Here is a 20,361-nt window from a genome sequence, read left to right on the forward strand (position 1 = left end):
GGGTTGGGAAGATCCCCTGGAGGAGGGCATGGCAACCCACTCAAGTATTCTTGCCTGGAGAATTCCATGGACAGAGGAGCCTGGTGGGCTACAGTCCATGGGGTCACAGAGAGTCGGACACGACGGAGCACATGCGCACACCTTAAAACCCAGCTTTCGCTTCTGCTGTGAATGCTCCTGTTGTTCCTGTTTCCTCAGCCCTGTGATGTGTTTGCTCTGTAGGTGCCTCCATCGCTCTCATGGACAAAGAAGGACTGACTGCCCTCAGCTGGGCTTGTCTGAAGGGTCATCTCTCGGTGGTCCGTTCTCTGGTGGATAACGGAGCTGCCACTGACCACGCCGATAAGAACGGCCGCACCCCACTGGATCTAGCAGCTTTCTATGGTGACGCTGAGGTGGTGAGTACCTTTAACCAGCCCCCAGGGTGGGAGGAGGAGGGAAGGCTCTCCATCCACAGTGTTGTCTGGGGTTGATGATTCCTGATATAACGTTCTCAGATCTATACTTGCTTGAGCTCAGGAATATTCCAAACACGACTGAAAACCAAGAACAGGGGTCTGGCCCTGGAATACCAGCACTGTCCCACCTGGTTCACACCTGTGCTGTGCTCAGTGGCTTCAATTGTGTCTGACTGTACTACTCCATGGACTGTATCCCGCCAGGCTCCTCTGTCCATGGGATTTCCCAGGCAAGAATGCTGAACGGGATTACCATTTCCTCCTCTGGAGGATCTTTCTGACCCAGGGGTCAAACCCATGTCTCCTGCATTGCCAGGTGGGTTCTTTATAGCTGTACCACCCTGGGTTCACACCGGCAGTTTACTAAAGGGCAGGCAGCAGCTGGAGCCCTTACACCTGGGTTGACCATGCTGCTTGATCGTGTCCTAGGTCCAGTTCCTGGTGGATCACGGGGCCATGATCGAGCACGTGGACTACAGCGGAATGCGCCCTTTGGACAGGGCTGTGGGGTGCCGGAACACTTCTGTTGTTGTCACCCTTCTGAAGAAAGGAGCCAAGATAGGTAGGAGAAAGGAGGAAGGTGCTGGCCATCTGTGCCCAGCGGCCAGACTGGCCCAGTTGTCTGGCTGCCCTGGGCGTTCAGTGTGAACGTGTACAGTCTCCCCTCTGCCTGGGCCCAGTTATTATCCAAGTAAACAGACTCTTGGCCCAGAGAAGAGCCCTGGTCTACACTACCCTGTGTCCAAAGTCACATGGTTATCTGCCATGCCCGAGTCGCCTTAGCCAGGAGGCTGCTCTAATCTTAAGTGCGTCTCAGCGCTGTTGCCTCAGCAGCAGCCCCACCCTGTGAGCATCCTGGATCCCTGTGCTGCCGCGAGCCTTCGCTTTGCCCTGCTCTGTATGTGCTTCGGACCCTAGGGTCCCTGCGGCTGCTGTCCCCTCTGCTGCCCCTCCCACGGACCCGTAGACGAGGGTTGGCTGATATGCTGGCTTTTTTGCTGCCTGCCTCTCACTGCTGCTTTTTCCTTCTTTTTTTTTTTTTTTCACCTTCATCCATTTTTTTTTTCCTCTCCTACAACTTTTTGTTTTCTCCTTTCTTTGAAGGTTGTCAGACGTTACCGAGTCGCCCACGAGGTATATTTCACCGCTGTCAGCATCAGGCGTGGTCTGATGGCTTGGTCAGCTTTGCCTTCTCCTCTTTGATTTAGCCTGCATGAGTCCCCAACACCTCTAATCTTTTAATTTACTTCACCTTAAAAGAAGATATTTTTTTTAAATGACTGTTGTAGAGAATAACTTGAACTTTTGATAACTAACCCAGAAAAGCTTAGTTGGTAAATAATTCAGGCATCTGTAAACTAATCGAGTTAACCTTTTCTTTCTCTTTGTGGGTAGAGTGGTCCTCTGTCACGATGGCTTGTTTCACACTGGAACAGTTCAGTGTGAATCCCAGGGGTCCTATTTGGTACTTACAAATTAAGGGAGCCTTTAGAAGTGTTCATGGTTTCCCTTCTGCAAAGTACACGCTTAAAAATTAAAGAGACTGAACAGCTGGGGGTTTTGAGTCCCAGATTCTTAAATAAATTACCCTTTTTGGATTTTTTTAAACCTTACAGTGACATTTAACGTAAACCCTTTTCTCCCAAGTTCCTTATTTAAAGTAACTCCAGACTAAGCATCGCCTGCCTGAATACAACACGCAGGCTCTGCTGCCCTCCGATGGTGCAGACTCTGACTGCTCAGAGATTCTTATTTTAAGGTGAATACAAATCCAACGTGGCTTCTTGGCAGTGGGAGGCGCTGAGACACTCCCAGTTCTAAAAGACGAGGCCAGTGTTGTGGAGCAAGTTGTTCTCTCAGCAGAAATCCCCCCAAGGGTATTTTTTTCACCTAGCTTCCTACCACCCTTACATTGTATGAGTTTTTTACCCATCATGCATCCTGTACACTACAGGTCCAGCCACATGGGCGATGGCCACCTCCAAACCAGACATCATGATCATCCTGCTGAGCAAGCTGATGGAAGAGGGGGACATGTTTTATAAGGTGAGGGGAAGAAGGAGGTTTCTCCAGATGGCTGCTGACTCTTCCCTGCACGTAGACTTCACCAGAGTGTTGGTAGAATGTTCTCCTCTTTGGTTCTAGAGTCATCAGGAGAATGCCATCCCTCAGTGGAGGGCTCATAAGCTGAGGATCCCAGGTTTTTGCTTTCTCAACATGGGCCTACATGTGCCCACAGCTGATCAATCTAAAGACCTGGTTTTTACCTGGTCGCTGATAGGTGGTGCCATAGATTCTGCATGGAATCTGTTTATCGGAGCCTGGAAACCATGGGACAAGGAGAAGAAAAATAGGTAGTGCAGATATTCCCAGTCTGCAGGCAAGAGGCATTGATTTTAGCTTTTATGTTCACTATATGTGTAGATTTAAAAGTCTGTAGTAATAATAGCTTATCAGCATCCCTGAGTAAGATAAGGAAACCGAGACAAAAAGCAGTTACAGATTTACTTGAAATCATTTGCTGAATGACAACAAAAAAAAATATGGAGTCTTGTATTCACAAGCCAGGCTGAAGGCTCCATACCCTAACACACACAAACTCCCAGGGGCTGTAGAAAGGCCATTAAGAACTTTCCATGTCCGAGTCATTTCACTGTATGAGGACTAGCTGAACCTTCTCCTCCTGAAGGTAAATACAAATCCAACCCAGCTTTTGGCAGCGGGTGTCACTGAGACATGCCCAGGCCCAGAGATAAGAGATGAGGAAATGACTGTGATACACGTTATTTCCGCCTTATGTAAGTAGTCCAGAGCTCCTGTGAGTAGAGTGGTATTTCCTGAGGACCGTTGCGTGAAAGCTTGATAATCTAGGTCCCTTAGGCTTCTGAGAAACTTGAGCTCTGGCCCAGTCTTGATTTTACATGACTTCACAGAAGGGCCTCTCTAGGTGTCATGTTGATGGACTTGAGAATAGCAGTGCTGTCAAGAACCTAAGCCCTATTTATGACATAACTTCTGGCATCCTGAGACAAGGCGTCCTGCCTCCTAATGAGAACAGCCAGAGCTACTCCTGTTCCCACCCAAAATTCTGCCTTGGAAGACTCCAAGTCTGTCCTCAGTGGAAGAGAAAATATAAGCTCAGGGTCTCTGGCTGGAGTTACAACTACACAGAAAGAATGGAAGAAATAAAAAGATGAGCTAACAGAATGGGAGATGCCTCCTGCACCATTCTGGGCTCTGCTTACAGATTTTCAGAAGAAAAATGTAAGAAAAGTTCAAGGCCCCTGTGACCCAGGTCCCTGTGACTCGTGGATTTACTTGGAAAACGCCTCCTACCCAGTCAGGTGGAACCACAGATTCTCAGTCTCACTTCTTTACTTCCACTGTACCCCGTGCCTCTTCCAAAACCAGAGAGACTCACTGAGACTATTTTATCAGTAGTATTAGGGAAGCAACAGATAGACTGGTTTAGCTCCCACATCCTCTGTGAGGAAGAGCATGGCCTTTTCGAGAGGACTGGCAAGGTGGAACAAAAAGAGTTTTCCAGATAAGCCAAAGGTCAAGAAATAGTGATAAACTTGGAGCGATCAGGACTAGGAAATGCTGTGTCCCAGAAAGATTGGACCAAGAACAGGCTCCTTTGAAATGAGTATGATCAGTCGTTTGGGAATTCAGTTGGGAAGCTGGGGCCCCAGGTCTTTCATTTGCCAAGGCTCTGTGTTTCTGGCTTGTGTCTTGGGAATCTCCCTCACCACGCCTTGCCTGCCAGGCGAGCTTCCAGTGGAAAAGATGGGACCTTGTCCTTGCATCACTGGGGTGGAGTTGGGGAGGGCTAACCCTGAGTGGTAACCACAGAGAAAGGACGGGAACGGGAACAGACTTCCTCAGCTGCTCAGCAGACCAACAGTGTGTTTTGCCATCTTGTGCTCCCACTAGAAAGGTAAAGTAAAGGAAGCCGCCCAGCGCTACCAGTATGCCCTGAAGAAATTCCCTAGAGAAGGGTTTGGTGAGGACTTGAAAACCTTCCGGGAGCTGAAGGTGTCTCTCCTCCTCAACCTCTCTCGATGTCGCAGGAAAATGAACGTAAGTGCCTCTCATCCCAGCTCCTTTCCACACCCCTGAAAGTTGATTATCCATGTCACGCCCTGGCTTTTACCAGGCCCCCAAAATCCTTGTCTGCCCCATTTGGAACTTGGTTGTCCTTCACAGAGCACTGACATTTGCGATTTGAAAGAAATCAAGACTTAAGTATTACAATTTGTATCTCAAACTGTAAAAAATGAATTCTGTGGGCACTTTGTAGCTTTCTGAATTTTCCTGATTCCCACTGCAAGTAATTGGAATACTTGTCATCATCCTGCCCTGCCCCCCAGGTCAGGTTTCTGGTCTTTGGGAAAAGGTGGGCACAGTGGACCCTGGAACTCTCAGCTTCAATTAGATACAATTGTAGTCATTCCCTTCCTTCCTGGGAGACCCCCTCCTCATTTAAGGAAGGGCTGAAAAGAGGGCTCAGGACCACGGACTTCAAGGTTTAATGTCTAAGGCTAATCTTAAACTTTCACTTCTTTCCTCATCCTTTTATTCTAATATGCCAGGTCCTTTCTTATCACAGAAGGAGTCTCAGAACTCCTGGTTCTTTGGTTCATTATTTTAGTCCCTAAGTCATGTCCAACTCTTTTGCAACCCCATGGACTTTAGCCCACCAGGCTCCTCTGTCCATGGGATTTCCCCAGGCGAGAATACTGGAGTGGGTTGCCATTTCCTTCTCCAGGGGATCGTCCTGAGCCAGGGGTCAAACCTGCGTCTCCTGAATTGGCAGGTCCACCAGGGAAACCCCTCCTGGTCCTTTATTATCCCCTAAATAGCCCTTGGTTCTTCTTGCCTGCCTCGATACACCCTGTGATGCCCTCAGCCGCTGCCCTCTTAATATGCAGGCACTGCTGAGCCAAGAACCCTCTCTCAGATCCTAGGAATAGCCAGGCTCTTATCAGGAACCTCTGACATCCACCAGCCTGAGGTCTCAGGTTCCTCAGGAGACAAAAGTAATCCTAGCCAAACAGGAACGTTTGAATAACAGAATAAAGAACTCAAGTGTCCAGCAGTGACCTTATAGCCTCTGTGGCAAGAGATCTGCTGTCAGCTCCAGAAAAATGACCTTTTGATCATCCATCTAAAAGCTGGAGTGAAAAGCGCCCTGATAAATAAGCAGACTCGGATGTCTCAGAGAGCACAGAAATGCCTTAAGAGGCAGAGTTTTTCCAGGTGCTGAGGAATACGGGGACATGGTGGAGGTTCTCAGGGGGAAGCAGTGAGGTTCTGACGTGAAACAGGAGGCAGAGCACCGAGGGTCTCCTACAGCTCCAGCTAGTGAGCATGAGATGAAGCTCCAAAGCTGCCACCAACCTACTGGCCGCTTTATGCCTCACAGATACTCTGCTTCTTAAAAAGTTATAATCATCCCAGAAATAATGATCATCACAAAAGAAAAAATTAACGGGTTAGGTTGGAAATAGTAGAGCTGGAAGCCGATGCTATAAGATAGGAGATTTTCTCTTAGGCATCACATCAGATTGCCTCCCAGGGCCACCTGAAATCTGTCAACTTCGGTAAAAAGTTGCCTGTTAACTTTATTTTTTCATTTTTACCTCCACCACAGGGCCTTTGCTCTGCTTTAGGAATCACAAGCTTAACCAGAGGCTACTGTGCTGTCCTATGGCTTTGATATTAAAGAGGAGAAAACCTTCCCCTTTAGTGTGTAAGGGTGTCTTGAAAATGATGGCTTCATTGCCGTGGTTCCTGTTTCCAGGGCTTCTTAAGACCAATGAAACCATGTTCCTCCAAGGAACCTCAGTGATCGAGAGATGAGGTGACAGCAGAGACCCCAGTCACAGCCCAGCTTCTCTCTTGTTTCAAAATGGTTTTTTGAACCTTAAATGTTTCCTAAGCAAGGAACTAGTTAAGAGAAGGAGCAGGCCCCAGAATCCTCTGTGAAACAGAAGGGAAACTGCCGTTCCTTGAGCGTCTCCTGTGTGTGGGACTTTCAAATGCTTTGTTGCTTAGTCCTCCCTTGGAGGTCGGTACGGATGAGAAAACACATGGCATGCTCTGCAGGCTTACAGAGCAGAACTGAGAATTGAACCCAAGCCTGCCTGACATCCCTCCTCCGTCTACCCTCCTTAGCCAGTCAGTTCTTTTTCACACAACCCATCTTCCTGGATTTTTCTTGCCCCTTTAAAGCCAAGGAATAGCGGGGGAGGCAGGAAGAGGGGGGGTAGGATGAGGGTCCACACGAGATGCCCATGTGTGTGTGCCTTGTACATTGGTGTGCAACAAGAGTTCAGGTTTCCAAATTCAGGAGCTTCAGTGAGTTGACATTTGGCTTCTGGGACAGAAAGAACATTGTTCCAAAGGCAGAAAGAGGGCAGACGAAAAACATTTTTGTCCTTTAGGGCAGATAAATCCCCAGGAGCCATTGCAGGGCCACACAGGTCAAAAGGCCGAAGGAACTTGCATTTGGGCCACATGGCTAGAGCCATGCCAGGCATGTCAAGAATCACAGGTGCCCCATCCATAAATGTCAAAGAAATGTACCTATAATCTGTTTTATTCCCAAGCTGTCTATTTCTCATATCTCTTCAATGACTCATTTGCACACCTATTGTAATGACAGGATTTTGGAATGGCGGAGGAATTTGCTACTAAGGCCCTGGAGCTGAAACCGAAATCTTATGAAGCTTACTATGCGAGAGCAAGGGCCAAACGCAGCAGCAGGTGAGGAGAGAGAGAGAGGGTGAGGAGCAAGAGGTCTCTTTCTGGAAACTTGGCCAAGGTGACATCGGCCGCCCGGGGGCATCTGTACCAAGTGTCTGTCCCCGAGGACTCTCAGGGCCAAGCTGTGGGGACGGCCCCCCACCCACCCCAAGCACAGAGCGCATCTTACAGCTGGCATACCTTTGGGGCTGTGGAAATCTATGTGGGGGAAAAATGCCTTTTCACTGTTGGAGAATGGCACCTTCTTTCAAGAGGCTTCTGCCATCTCTCAGTCGCTTTTTTAACCCCCAAAACAGACAGCAGAAAGAGATACCGGTCTCTTGAGAGAGAGCAGAATATCCTCCCAACCCTTCTAGAGGGAAAAGTATGATGGGTCACATATCACAGACTCCTCTTTCTTTGCTTACAGGCATTTGGGAGGTCCCTGGATCACTTAGTCTTCCTTCTGGGGCTCCCCTCCAGTCTGACAGCATCAGACCTCCTTCTCACCTACCCACCCCTCCCAGCACCACACCATAAATGCATGGAACACAGGAGGACCTGGGGCCAGGACTGCGAGGGCCCCAGAGAAACCCCATCCCTCATGCCCAGGGGGCAGGAAAGGCTCCAGAAAGATCTAGAAACTGCCATCAGTGATCTTTATAGATCATTGATCCCTGTTCTTGATGCCACCTGCCCAGCGCCCTGCCCTTCTCCCCAACTCTGCCTGTCAAAGAACTGCTTCAGGTTCATGTCCATAACCAGGGAGGTATTGTCCTGAAAATCAGACCCAGGTTAAGTCTAGAGATGACGGTGGCAGTGATCTTAGTCTTGGCTAGGTGGGGCATCAGAGGCCTCACAGCTGAACTATCAGATTCTCTTTCCTCTGGGATGGTTCCTTCCTCACAAGGCCAACTGCCCCTTTTCTGGGCAAGGTTGACAGAGCAGAGGGGAATATTTCTGACAGTTTGTGTCCTTGTTTGTAAACGACAGTCTGAGTTTCCTAGTCAGCAAACCTAATACCTGCCCAGCTCTGCCGTAGCCGAGTGGAGGAGCCACAGTGCAGCAGGCCAAGAGGTAGACGGGGCAGAAGAGGACAGGGTTCTTGCCTGGGATGGAACAGGCTTGAAAATTGGAGCCAAAATGTGAAGAAAAAATTCTGCTGGATCAGCAAGATTCTTTAATATCGTAGTTACTGATTTGTTCCTAAGCTAATTGACAGTGACCCTGTAAATGACAACCCCACCCAACCCTCAGACTACCTGGTGTGCATTTGAGCACTAAGAGACACTTCCTGAAGGGCCTAGCTGGACTGAACCAAATGGGGACATTTCTCCACTGATCCCAGAGAGGCCAGAAGGAAGATGGAGGCTGAAGGAGCTAGGGAATCATTCTGGGCTCTTCCGGAATGACAGCCTGCCTATTTCCTTCCTTACAAATCAGATGCAACCAAAACCCCCAGACGTCCCCCACCCTCACCCCACCCCACTCAGGCGCGAACGGTCCTCTGAGACCGTGACCAGGTCCTCAGCTGGTGATTCCTGTGATTCAGAATAACTCCAGCTCCTGTGTTTACGTTTCATCAAGCAGACAGTTTGCAGCAGCCTTAGAGGACCTGAACGAGGCCATCAAGCTGTGTCCAAACAACCGTGAGATCCAGCGGCTTCTGCTGCGGGTGGAGGAGGAGTGTCGACAGATGCAGCAGCAGCCACCGGTGCAACAGCAGCCTCCGCAGCAGCAGCTCCCAGAGGAAGCAGAGCCTGAACCCCAGCACGAAGACATCTACTCCGTACAGGACATACTCGAGGAGGAGTTCTTGGAACAGGACGTGGAGAACGTGTCCATCGGCCTCCAAACGGAGGCTCGGCCCAGTCAGGGGCTCCCCATCATCCAGAGCCCACCGTCCTCCCCGGCCCACCGGGACTCGGCCTACGTCTCCGGCTCGCCCCTCGGCTCACATCAGGTTTTCGACTTCCGGTCCGGCAGTTCCATAGGTTCTCCCACCAGGCAGAGCTACCAGTCCAGCTCACCCGCACTCTCTCCAACTCACCAGAACTCACATTATCGGCCTAGTCCCCCGCACACTTCCCCAGCTCATCAGGGCGGCTCCTACCGCTTCAGCCCCCCTCCTGTGGGAGGGCCAGGCAAGGAATACCCGAGCCCGCCCCCTTCCCCTCTCCGCAGAGGCCCCCAGTACCGGGCCAGCCCTCCAGCGGAAAGCATGAGTGTCTATCGTTCCCAGTCAGGCTCCCCCGTGCGCTATCAGCAAGAAACAAATGTGAGTCAGCTTCCTGGCAGACCGAAATCTCCGCTGTCCAAGATGGCCCAGAGGCCCTACCAGATGCCCCAGCTTCCCGTGGCCGTGCCCCAGCCTGGGCTCCGGCTCCAGCCGGCCAAAGCCCAGATCGTGAGGAGCAACCAGCCCAGCTCAGCCGTGCATTCAAGCTCCGTCATCTCCACGGGGGCCTATGGTCAAGTGGCCCATTCAATGGCCAGTAAATACCAGTCTTCCCAAGGAGACATAGGAGTGAGTCAGAGCCGGCTGGTGTATCAGGGGTCAATTGGGGGGATTGTAGGGGATGGGAGACCCGTGCAGCACGTCCAGGCCAGCCTGAGTGCGGGCGCCATCTGCCAGCATGGAGGGCTGACCAAAGAAGACCTCCCCCAGCGACCTTCCTCCGCCTACCGGGGTGGCGTGAGATACAGCCAGACACCACAGATTGGGCGCAGCCAGTCCGCCTCCTACTACCCAGTGTGCCACTCGAAACTAGACCTGGAGCGCTCCTCCAGCCAACTGGGCTCCCCTGACGTGTCGCATTTAATCAGAAGACCTATTAGTGTCAACCCCAGTGAAATCAAACCCCACCCTCCGACTCCCAGGCCGCTGCTGCACTCCCAGAGCGTAGGCCTGCGTTTCTCTCCATCTAGCAATAGTATCTCATCTGCCTCCAACCTGACCCCTACCTTCCGGCCGTCCTCCTCCATCCAGCAGATGGAGATCCCGCTGAAGCCGGCGTACGATAGGTCATGTGACGAGCTGTCGCCAGTGTCTCCCACACAGGGAGGTTACCCTAGTGAGCCCACCCGATCCAGGACCACACCATTCATGGGGGTCATAGATAAAACGGCCCGGACTCAACAGTACCCCCACCTTCACCAGCAGAATCGGACCTGGGCGGTGTCGTCCGTGGACACCGTTCTCAGTCCCACGTCTCCAGGCGGCCTGCCCCAGCCCGAGTCCTTCAGCCCGCCGTCGCCTGTCAGCAACATCGCCTTTTACAACAAGACCAACAATGCACAGAACGGCCATTTGCTGGAGGACGACTACTACAGCCCCCACGGGATGCTGGCCAACGGGTCGCGTGGAGACCTGCTAGAGAGAGTCAGCCAGGCCTCCTCGTACCCCGACGTGAAGGTGGCTCGGACCCTCCCTGTGGCTCAGGCCTACCAGGACAACCTGTACAGACAGCTGTCCCGGGACTCTCGACAAGGGCAGACATCCCCTATCAAACCAAAGAGACCATTTGTGGAGTCTAACGTTTAAAAGACGTGTGTTGGAGTGAGACCCATATGTTTTCACTGCACATCTTCAGGCTTGGTTTCCCACACCCGAGGTAGTTCTCTGGCTTAATTTCTCATGTAGTTTCTGCGTGGTGTTCAGAGGTGGCAGCCCACATGCCGAAATCCTTTGCATGCAGCCGACTGAGAAGCTGGCCTCCAGGGAGCCGGAACTTGGGTTTCTTTCTTCCGTGCCCCAGCCACACGCTCTCTCCCTCTCTTCAGACGCCAGCGAGGAGATTGCTGTGCCCGCGTGCTTCAACCCAGGGAGATAAGATGCACTGGTCGGCTTCTTCCACGAGACAATCGCTTTCACAGATGTTCTTGTTGTGTAAAATGTCTTTCTCCTTTTTTATGAAAATGAGATGAGATGTTCGCGTTCGTTTTCTTCTAGGAACTTTTAGAAAGAGTGTGACGCCCCTCTGCCTTTGCATTCTTACCCAGTGTTATCCAAATAGCAGCCCCCAGGCATTCTTGTGCCGTGGCCTCCTCCCCCCACCCCCCCCACCGCCAGGTCCCAGCGGCTGTCAAGTCTAGAATGTTCCTTTAGATTATCGCTGGTGTCCCTATGGGGGTAAAGGATCGAGGAGAAAGAGAAGAAATAAGAAAACACCAATACAGTTATTTGAAATGTCACTCCATAGATTGCCCAAGAGGCATGGTAGGAACATTCAGGAAACAACCAGCCCTTTAATATTTCAGTCAGCCCAAGAAATTGGATGAGAATCATAGTATTTTTAAAATGCTTCACTGCGAGCTATTCTTTTTATGTTTTTAGCCAAATTAACCATTAAACACTACTGATTTTCCATGGGTGGGGGAGAGAATAAATAAGTATATGGGGAGAGAGAGAGAAAAAAACTGTCCTGAATTCTCAGTGAAAGGCTGTAGAAAGTTCTTGTCTTGGCGAAATCTATTTGTTAGCTCCTGATGTGTCACTGAGTGTTGTATTCCACGCAAAGTATATACGTTCTCTCCAGAGATTGACTGGCGTAGTAATCCTGTTAGTTGGATCTTTGCCTAGAGCCAGATTTTGTTCTCCTGGCCCTCTTTTTTTTTTTTTTTTTAACCGAGATGGTTTAGTGAAGAATTGGTTCCTTTTAAAAACGAAATTGAGTCCTCTGGGGATGGTTTAAGACTGATTCCCAGAGCTTGCATCCAGGGCCACTGCATTCCATGGCAGATGTGGTCGTAACTCCACCCACCGTAGTTTCAAGATCTGTAGTTTCATAATCTGTCATTACAGGAATTGTTTTGTTTTGTTTTTTTCTAAGTAGGCGTGTTTGGGGGAGTGGATGTTTTTATTTTTTTTGCCACTCATCATGTGGCATCTTAGTTCCCCGACCAGGAATTGAACCCTCACTCCTTGCAGTGGAAGTGCAGAGTCTTAACCACTCGAATGCCAGGGACATCTCAGGAGTGATATTTAAAGTCCAGACACAGTGAAGTGTTTCAGGGTGAAGACAGAGTCCCTTTAAGCCCTCTGTGGGAGAACTTGAGACAGACAGTAAGCCTTCTGACCCCATAACCCTGCACCCATCGCCTGTGTCTTGTGGTCATTTGCTAACCAGTCCTTTTGAGTGACTGAGGCCAGCATGCGACGGACAACAAGAACCCTGGAACCAAAGCCTTAGCACAGGCCCAGTAGCAACTGTACATCAGCTCTTAAATTAACAAACTAAACAACTGAAACTAAACAAAAGGGGATTTGTTCTCTGTTACCAGGAATCATTCTGCTCTTGTTAGTAAAGGGCTACAGGAAGGACAGTTTCCTGAACAGAAATCCAGATGTGACCAGACTTGTTTGTAATACTAAGTGTCCTCTGAAAGAATCGTTAAGTCATGGGGACCATGAAGCTGAAATCAGAAACACTTCTGTACTAACATAGCTTCTGCCAAATAGATGCACCCCTCCACCCCCCAAGCCTGGAACAGGCCAGGATGTGTGTGTCTCTGTGCTGGAAGTAAACGGCAGGGCTGGTCCAAGACCCAGACTCTGTCCACTCTCTGATTTTTAAGGACTGTCTCCCACTCAGCTGGCCCAGAGCGGACATCAGTGTCTCTTCTCTCCTCTCTCTTTCTCTCACCAAGATGATGAAATGTACAGCTGTAGCATCAGTCCACGATCAGGAGCCCAGCAGCCTCTCAGCATTTTCTGTCCAGGTCTCAGTCAGCCCTGTTGGGCTTTTTGCATCTCACCCTTCTTAACCACCTCTCACTGAGGAGCTGCTGCCGCATTTTGAAAATTTCTCAGTGTCCGTTAGAAAAGTGCCCCTGTTTATTCACAGCACCACACATACCACCTGCTCTTGCCTGGGTGGGTGAGCAGGTTCTGTTTTATAAATATGCCACCAATGCCACTTCTCCCGAGCATGTCTCTTAGGATTTTCTAGGGCAGACGGGTTTAGAGTCCATGCCTTATTGGACAAAACACCTAAACTGTCAACAGTCAAAATATAGTTCTTTTGTAGCCATTGTAAGAGGGAGTGAATACCACTACTGGGCGCCAGTTGTTTTTGACTAAAAAATGCCAACTGGACCTTACTGGAGCAGGAGACGAAGTTTTTCTTTGTAAGCAGACTGCCTGTGCCCTGTTTTGCTACTTCACTGCCATGGGATGATCTTAGTACTGTATCTTAGAGATGCCCCCTCACTTGCTGGCATCAATGTCTGGCTTCAGGTGGGGGGAAGTTTTTCAGATCGACCTGGTAAGTTCCACTCACCCACTTCACATCACCCTGAGACGGAGACAGCGGTGACAAACTTCAGCTTACAGGTTTCTCATCAAATCGTCTTTCCACTCACCCACAATTCTTGCACTAATGGGTTTCCATCACATCATGTCTCTAATGGGTGCACTTTATTGTTTGAATTTGTAACTCTGATAAATAACTGGATATTTAAGTGTGAGTAATGTCTTCATTAGAAAATAGCAAAAGCACCCTTGTCTTTTAGTGTATTTTTCAAAGGGATGAAAAAAAGGAAAGCAAGCAAGCAGTGGATCACATTTATAGCACAAGAAATAACTTGTATATAAGCATCAAAAAGATTAAGACTTTTTAAAGACAAAAAAAAATATTTGCAGTGATTTTAAAGTGCTTTTCCAGCAATTTTCTTAGGGACTCCTGAGACATGGTTACTTTATTTACTGGATCAGTAAGGTACACAATTAACAATTAAAAATTAATGTTTATTTACAAAGTAAAGGGAAAACCCTGTGTAACATGAGAATTTGGCATGGACAAAATGGAGACCATTTTGTATCTGCTCTTGTATCTTCTCCGGGTTGCAAACGTGCGCTATTAAAAGTCCCAAGTTAATAGAGCACAAACCCTTCCCGTCCCCCTCTCCCACGTGCCCTTCTTTCTAGACGTGTATAACTTGAAGGCTCAGGAAAACTCCATGAATTAGAATCATGTACAGTACCCAAGGTCGTTGTCCAGAGATATGAGTTTGCTAATTTAGTTAAGCCTGGATTATTAAACACTTTTCCTAAGTTACTGTAAACAGCTTAGAGAAAGGTATTCTCGGTCCTTATATTGTACAGTAGTTTATGAACCCCCATCTCTAAATATTGGTATTTTTATATCCCAGAGATGTACCCAATAGAAAAATGAATCCGTATCTAATTTAATATCCATAAGTATTTTCCTTAGATTTTAGTCACAGTGCGGTTTTTTTTTTGTGGATGTCACCTTGCTTCACCACACTTCACCACTAGGTGTCACTGTGGCTCTGCACCAGGCTTGCCTGGTAGCAAAGAATGGCAGCATCTCTGGGAGCCACAGCCAAGCCAACAGGCAGGCCCATAGGCTCAGAGGATCCAGGAAGGAGGGAACAAAGGCCTGGAAAGGGGTCTTCACACGTCTGTGCCAGCTGTGGCAGGATGCGCTCCTTGAACACTACCTGCTTTGGACCTTCAGCCAGGCAGAGACTGGGGGTAGGCTGACCGCATCTCCCTTGCTCTCTCCGGTGGGTGGATGGGAATGTAGAAGACCCCTCCCTTCCCCATGAGCACCCCTCTCAGTTCCTCTGGGCCTCCAGCTTTTATAACTCCAGAGGTGTCACAGTTGGATGGTTCGATTCAAAGATAGTTATTTTTCTACTGCAGAATTGCCTTGGACAACACCCGTTGCTCACTGAATCTTTGCCACAAAAATGGAACAGGCACCCCCATGGGGCAGTGTGTGCCCAATCCTGTCCCAGCCTCACCACCCCCACCCCACCTGTCTGTCCCTGGGCTGCCCACTTCTCGAAAAGCCACCCCGCAGAGGCAGCTGCTGCTGCTCCTGCACCAGGCCTGTGCTGCCCGGGGGTGGTGGCGTGCGCGCTGGGAGGTAGGGCTTTCTCTTCCTTCTCCTCTAGGAATTCCAGACTGACCATCTACCATGACTAACAACAATGAACAAAGGGCTTAGGGGTAGGAGCTACCTACAAAGACGTGTCATGGAAACCTTCACCATGCAATGCCTTGAACTCAGCTCTGGCTGCTCCCAAGACAAGGTGGCTGGCTGGGGGCCTGGACACAAGCACAATGGGGCTGGTGGAGCCACTGTGCAGAGGTACTTGAATACTCACTGGGTCTTCATCAACTTTTATAATACAGACCACTCAAGGGCTGAAGTGTTGGTAACCTGCATTTCGGTGTCCAATGCCTCGCAGCAGCTGAACCACCCTGAGATGCTTGTGGCCAGCTGATGGCCACAGTCAGAGCTTTGAAAGTCAGTACCAAATGAACACGTAATTGGACACCAAAAATCAAGTGTTACTTTCATGTTTCCTCACCCGTTTCATCTCATTTCTTCCTGCAGACTCTGTGATATTCCGCTAAGCTGACCTGTCAGATTTTGGCTGGACACACACAGGTGCAGACCAGCATCCCTTTTTTTTTTTTCATGCCTACTCTGTGGAAAGGAAGGAGCCTAGCTGCTTTGTTGTTGCAGCATTCGCTGGCTGGATTTTTCTTTTGCCTAATCAGTAGCCAGAACACCTGGTTAGGGGTACTCGACTCAATCCCTTTGGTCCCCAGGACCAGACAGAGTTATTTCTGGAAAATTCAGTACTTGAATGTACCTGCCTTATTGTGAACCAACTTAATGGAAAAAAAATTAGAAATGCTGGCTCCAGATCTCTGCTTCCTTCACAGGTTATTTTGGAAATCCTGTAAGTTACACTTCCTGTTCCAGTTCAGGTTGTTTTTTTTTTTTGGGAGGGGGGGGCGTTGTTGTTTTCATTTCTATTTTTTTCCTCTTTGGCTGATTCCTGCTGAGTGGGGCCAGTTCCTCGTCAGGCTCAGGGCAGGTGCCATTCTCAGGCATGGCCTCCTTTCCATCCAGCATAGCATCTTTGTCTCTGTTCTGTCTCCTCCAAATCCAAGATGATTTTAATTAGTACAGACCTGTACAGTCTACAATTAAAGAGTGATTTGTACTAACATGATTTTGATTCTTCCTCCTCTTTGCTGTCCTTTCAAGACACTTGCTGGAAAAAGCTTTAATGCACTTAGTTTTCCTTTAGGTTTTCTATAACTCAGATGTAAAGGACTTTCTCTGTACAGTATATTATCCAATGCATGTTTGTTCTCTATCCTGATATATTGAACACCACACGGTTGTGAACTCGTGCAGTGGGGATGTCCCACACCCAGCAGAGGCATCTAGCCCCCTGTGTATAAGGAAAGACATTTTCCTTTGCTGTACTTGCTTGAGCAGTTTTATTGTCTGTACATGTGAGCTGTGTGAGATAGATGTGAAAAGTTAACTGAATGCAGTTTCCTGCCCATGTATACAGATCGCCATCTGTACAATGAGCTGTATGTATGAAAGCAAATGTACTTATTTATAAATGGGTAACACTTGGAAAAACACGGTGTTGTGGGTGCTTTCTCCCTTCATTACAGTACCTCTCCAGGAGCTGGCTCGGGCCACCGTCACTGAAGCCCACCATGCTAAGGATGCCTCCCCCAGGGACAGCTGGCTGGGGCCCAATTCCTAATGGTTTGGCTGGTCGTTTATGGGATATTTAGAGCCACCCCTTTGGGCTCTTGTTCACTCAGAGAAGCTACAGAGCTCTCTTGAGAGCTGGACACTGTGAGGGGCTGGAGAGAACCATGGACAAGACAGTCCTGAGGGCCCATCAGCCAAGGCCTGCCGCGTTCATTGAGAAAGCGAGGAGGCTCTTTCTTCCATGGAAGAGTTCTCTCCAGCCAGGCCAAGGGAACATTGAGTTCCTCTCCTTGTTTGATTTTAATAGCTGAGGCTACACCTCAGCCCAGTGACCGTCCCAAAATCCAAGGCTGCCCATTAGAGCTGTTAGATACTGCATGCCCAAGGCAGGGGGACAGCCCCGGTTATAGTTCCAAGGCTGATTTGGTTAAAGCTGGAAGCCCACTGCTTCCAGTGACTTTTTCCTTCAGCAGTCTAGTCAAGGGACTTCCCCTGGGTCTGGTGGTTAAGAATCCACCTGCCAGAGCAGAAGACACGTTAAATTCCTGGACCTGGAAGATCCCACGTGCTGTGGGGCAACTAAAGCCCAAACGCCCTAGGGCCCCTGCTCCGCAACAAGAGAAACCACTGCAATGAAAAGAAAGCCTGCGCACCGCAACCAGCGCAGCTCCCACTCGTAGCGACGAAGACCTAGTGCAGCCGAAAACAATGTACAATTTTAAAAAAGAAATCTCGTCAGAAATGTCCAATCCTCACCATATAGAGAACTAGGCAGCTACACTGTGGAGAGGCTACAGATTTCCAGAAACTGGCTGGAGACTCAAAACCTTTCCTTAAGGACAGAGTCATGGGTTTTTCCCGCCCAGCTGCAACCTGTCCGTCTGCTTCAGGGACAAGCAAGGAAGGAGACCACTTCCTCCCAACCCCAGACTGTGATGACAAACATTTCTGCTGTGTTACTATATCCATTTCCCTCAAAGCACCCAACTGGGGAAGCAGGAGAACAGGTGTGCGGTCATCCCAACCTGGATGCTAGAACTGCCTTCAAAGAGCGGAGAACTCTGGAAGTTCAGCCTGAGCAGAAAAGATAAGTGGATAAGTGGTTGGGCGGGGGGGAAAAAAACACACAGATTTTTAAGGATTCCTGAGGCAGTTGATGAAAGGTGAAAGGAATTCCTATGAAGCTAATTCTGAACAGCTGTTGGCTCTGAACCAGACTAAAGGGCCACTGGAGCAGCGGGAAGCAGTGCCCTCTGTGCCTTCTTGGAGGTCTTCCCCTCGCTGTTATCATTCCCTGGCAGGTGTTCTTTCTAGTTTGACACACCGCTGTGCACACATGCACCTGGGCAGTCACACTCCCACAGGCCGAGGCTGAGTGGAAATGTAGCATCTTTCACCTTTAAAAATGGGAGCTCCCAAGTTGAGTTCCTTCGGAGACACAACTGTGCCATGGGCAAGAGAATTCTGTGACCTCTCGAGGCTCCCGACCCAGTGGGAAGGCGATCTCCCTTGGAGAAAGAGGCAGCCTGGTGTCTGGCATCATTCAAATATTCAAGCACAGAGACCCTTCAAATTCAGAAGCTGGTGCAGAAGCCATAAGAGAGATGGCACACTCACTGGGTCAGGATGCCTCTGCCCTCGCAGCCAGCCACCCGTGAACCTGACCACAAGGTCCCCCCTGTGACATGTAGCAGGCCACATGGTACATGTTCAGGCCGTTAAGCAGATGAAGGTCCACATACACACCCTTATTCAGGAGGCTCTACAGATGTATCAAGCAAAGACCTCTCAAGTTCTGGCTCAGACATGCTAAACACCAGATTTGATACAGAAAAGAAAGTGCTGGGAAGTAAGAATCCATGTCATCGAAGGATGACTTAACCTTATCAGAGGATGTTCTGTAGGGTCCCTTTCAATAGTGAGCCCCCGAGTAAGTTTCCATTAAGTGACAGGAGCACATGGTGCATCCTGGTGAGATCTGAGGTCACACCCAGCTTCATTGGAAACACATTTGCCTGACCCTCAGGGATTGATCTAAAGTGGAATCTCAGCTTGTTCTCAAAGCTTTGCTCCTCTTCTTAAGGAATGAAGAGACATTTTAATTTATTTTTTGAGACATTTTTAAAACAAAAAAGGTCAATGGAATAGGCAGGGCGTCTTGCCAACGTCCCATCAGGCTCTTGTGGTTCCACCCTCCAGGACACCCTATCTGGGAAGAGAACTTCTCTAACCCTTTGGAAGAGCCTCCCTCATTAGGGTCCAGAGCGAGGACCATTTCAGAGCCTGTAGTGCTCTGAAGTGATAAACAGCATGAGTCACTTTACTTTCTGTGCCCAGCCTGGGGATATGCAGTTTCTCTCGACCCTGGTAGGCAAACTTCATGTATCTGCTAAAAGAGATGGCTCCTTTTACTGCCACAGGAAATGAAGATAACAGCCCAGAGATCTGCTGTAGACGTTTATTGAATCATCTGTTGTACCAGCACTACACTGTACTTCATCGAAGACTGGCCACAGGCAAAACAAAACAAGCCACCACGGATCAGCTTGGCTGGGGCGTGGGGGGGGAGGGGTGGCTTTTTGGCTCATTAGTTATCCAGCATATGCTTTGGCAAACAGGCCAGTGTTCAGACTATTTTTCTTTTTGCAAATCCAAGGTTCTGTCTCTCTCTGTGCCGTTCTGGCAAGGGAGATACACAATCCTATTCTGGTAGTTTGTCTAAGGTGGAGTTTTCCCACGTGTAAACATCGACTATACCAGGTGATCAAAGAACAGTGTAAACGGCATGGGTGGGGGGTTGGCCAGCCGCAGCAGAGCCGGAGCGCCCACGGGGTGGGGGTGGGGAGCAGGCAGCCCTGCTGGGGAGGGCGCCCACCGCCGCCACCTGCCCTGAGGAGCAGCCCCGCCTGAGGCAGGACCCACGGCAAAGGCCGAGTTGTAGGAATCTGAGTATTAGTGGAGATAAGCCCCCCTTCTCGAAGGCAGCATTTAGCTGGGAGAGGCAGCTGCTGAAAAACGGTAGTCAGAACTGGAAATTTTATTAATGTCTTAAGTCAACTCTGTCTTGTCTGAATGTGCGCCATGTTCCTCAAAGCCCGGAAAAATGAGGAAAACAAGGAGAGAGCATTTGCCAAGTCAGAGATCAATGCTCTAATCACGTTATTTCTAGACCGAAGGCAAACAGCGACTCAGCTAACAGCGTCACACACTCATGGGGTTGGGGGGGGGGGGGTACTAATCTGATTCCGTCTTGGTCCCAACTTCCTGCAAAGACCGGCCGCAGGTAGGAGAGGAGACCGCCATCCCAAACCCTCCTCATGGAAATCAAAAGGGGGCACCTTATCCTTTTCTATCGGCAGCTTTTTGTTAAACGGGGAAAGGCCTGTGCCCTCTTGTCAGAGCAGCTCTGAGGGTCAGGAGCGGAGGCCTGGCCCGCGGGGACAGAAGCCCCTGCAGGTGGCCCAGCGCCCCCCAGCATCCCCCCAGGCCCACCTCCAGCCTCTTCTCTGGGCTGCCCTCTGAAGCGGCTCACAGCAGGTTCGTCCCAAGTCTATGGCCCCCAAGGCCAAGCCGCCCCAGAGCTAAAGGGTTAAAGAAAGGGAAGGCTCCAGAAGGCAGCTGGGCCAAAGCCTGGGTCCAGAGAGTCCCAG

General features: G+C 49.6%; 1 protein-coding gene across 7 annotated transcripts in view; it reads left to right on the plus strand.

The window, feature by feature from the left end:
- The window catches only part of TANC2 (tetratricopeptide repeat, ankyrin repeat and coiled-coil containing 2), a 369,078-nt gene extending 352,446 nt beyond the window's left edge, over positions 1-16,632 (plus strand). For 5 of the 7 annotated variants that reach the window (XM_088829199.1, XM_055408159.2, XM_055408162.2 and 2 more), the window contains 6 exons: positions 223-398; positions 888-1,020; positions 2,413-2,504; positions 4,395-4,541; positions 7,129-7,229; positions 8,796-16,632. In XM_088829199.1, coding sequence (XP_088685325.1) covers positions 223-398; positions 888-1,020; positions 2,413-2,504; positions 4,395-4,541; positions 7,129-7,229; positions 8,796-10,752 — 2,606 coding nt within the window. In that variant the 3' untranslated portion in view covers positions 10,753-16,632. The remainder of the gene's footprint in view (positions 1-222; positions 399-887; positions 1,021-2,412; positions 2,505-4,394; positions 4,542-7,128; positions 7,230-8,795) is intronic. The other 2 variants (XM_088829197.1, XM_055408163.2) reach the window with 1 other exon arrangement.
- The last annotated feature ends 3,729 nt before the right edge of the window (positions 16,633-20,361 follow it).

The sequence above is a fragment of the Moschus berezovskii genome, chromosome 20 (genome assembly GCF_049115385.1).
Source record: "Moschus berezovskii isolate FMDL1 chromosome 20, NW_MosBer_1.0, whole genome shotgun sequence".
Lineage (NCBI taxonomy): Eukaryota > Metazoa > Chordata > Mammalia > Artiodactyla > Moschidae > Moschus > Moschus berezovskii.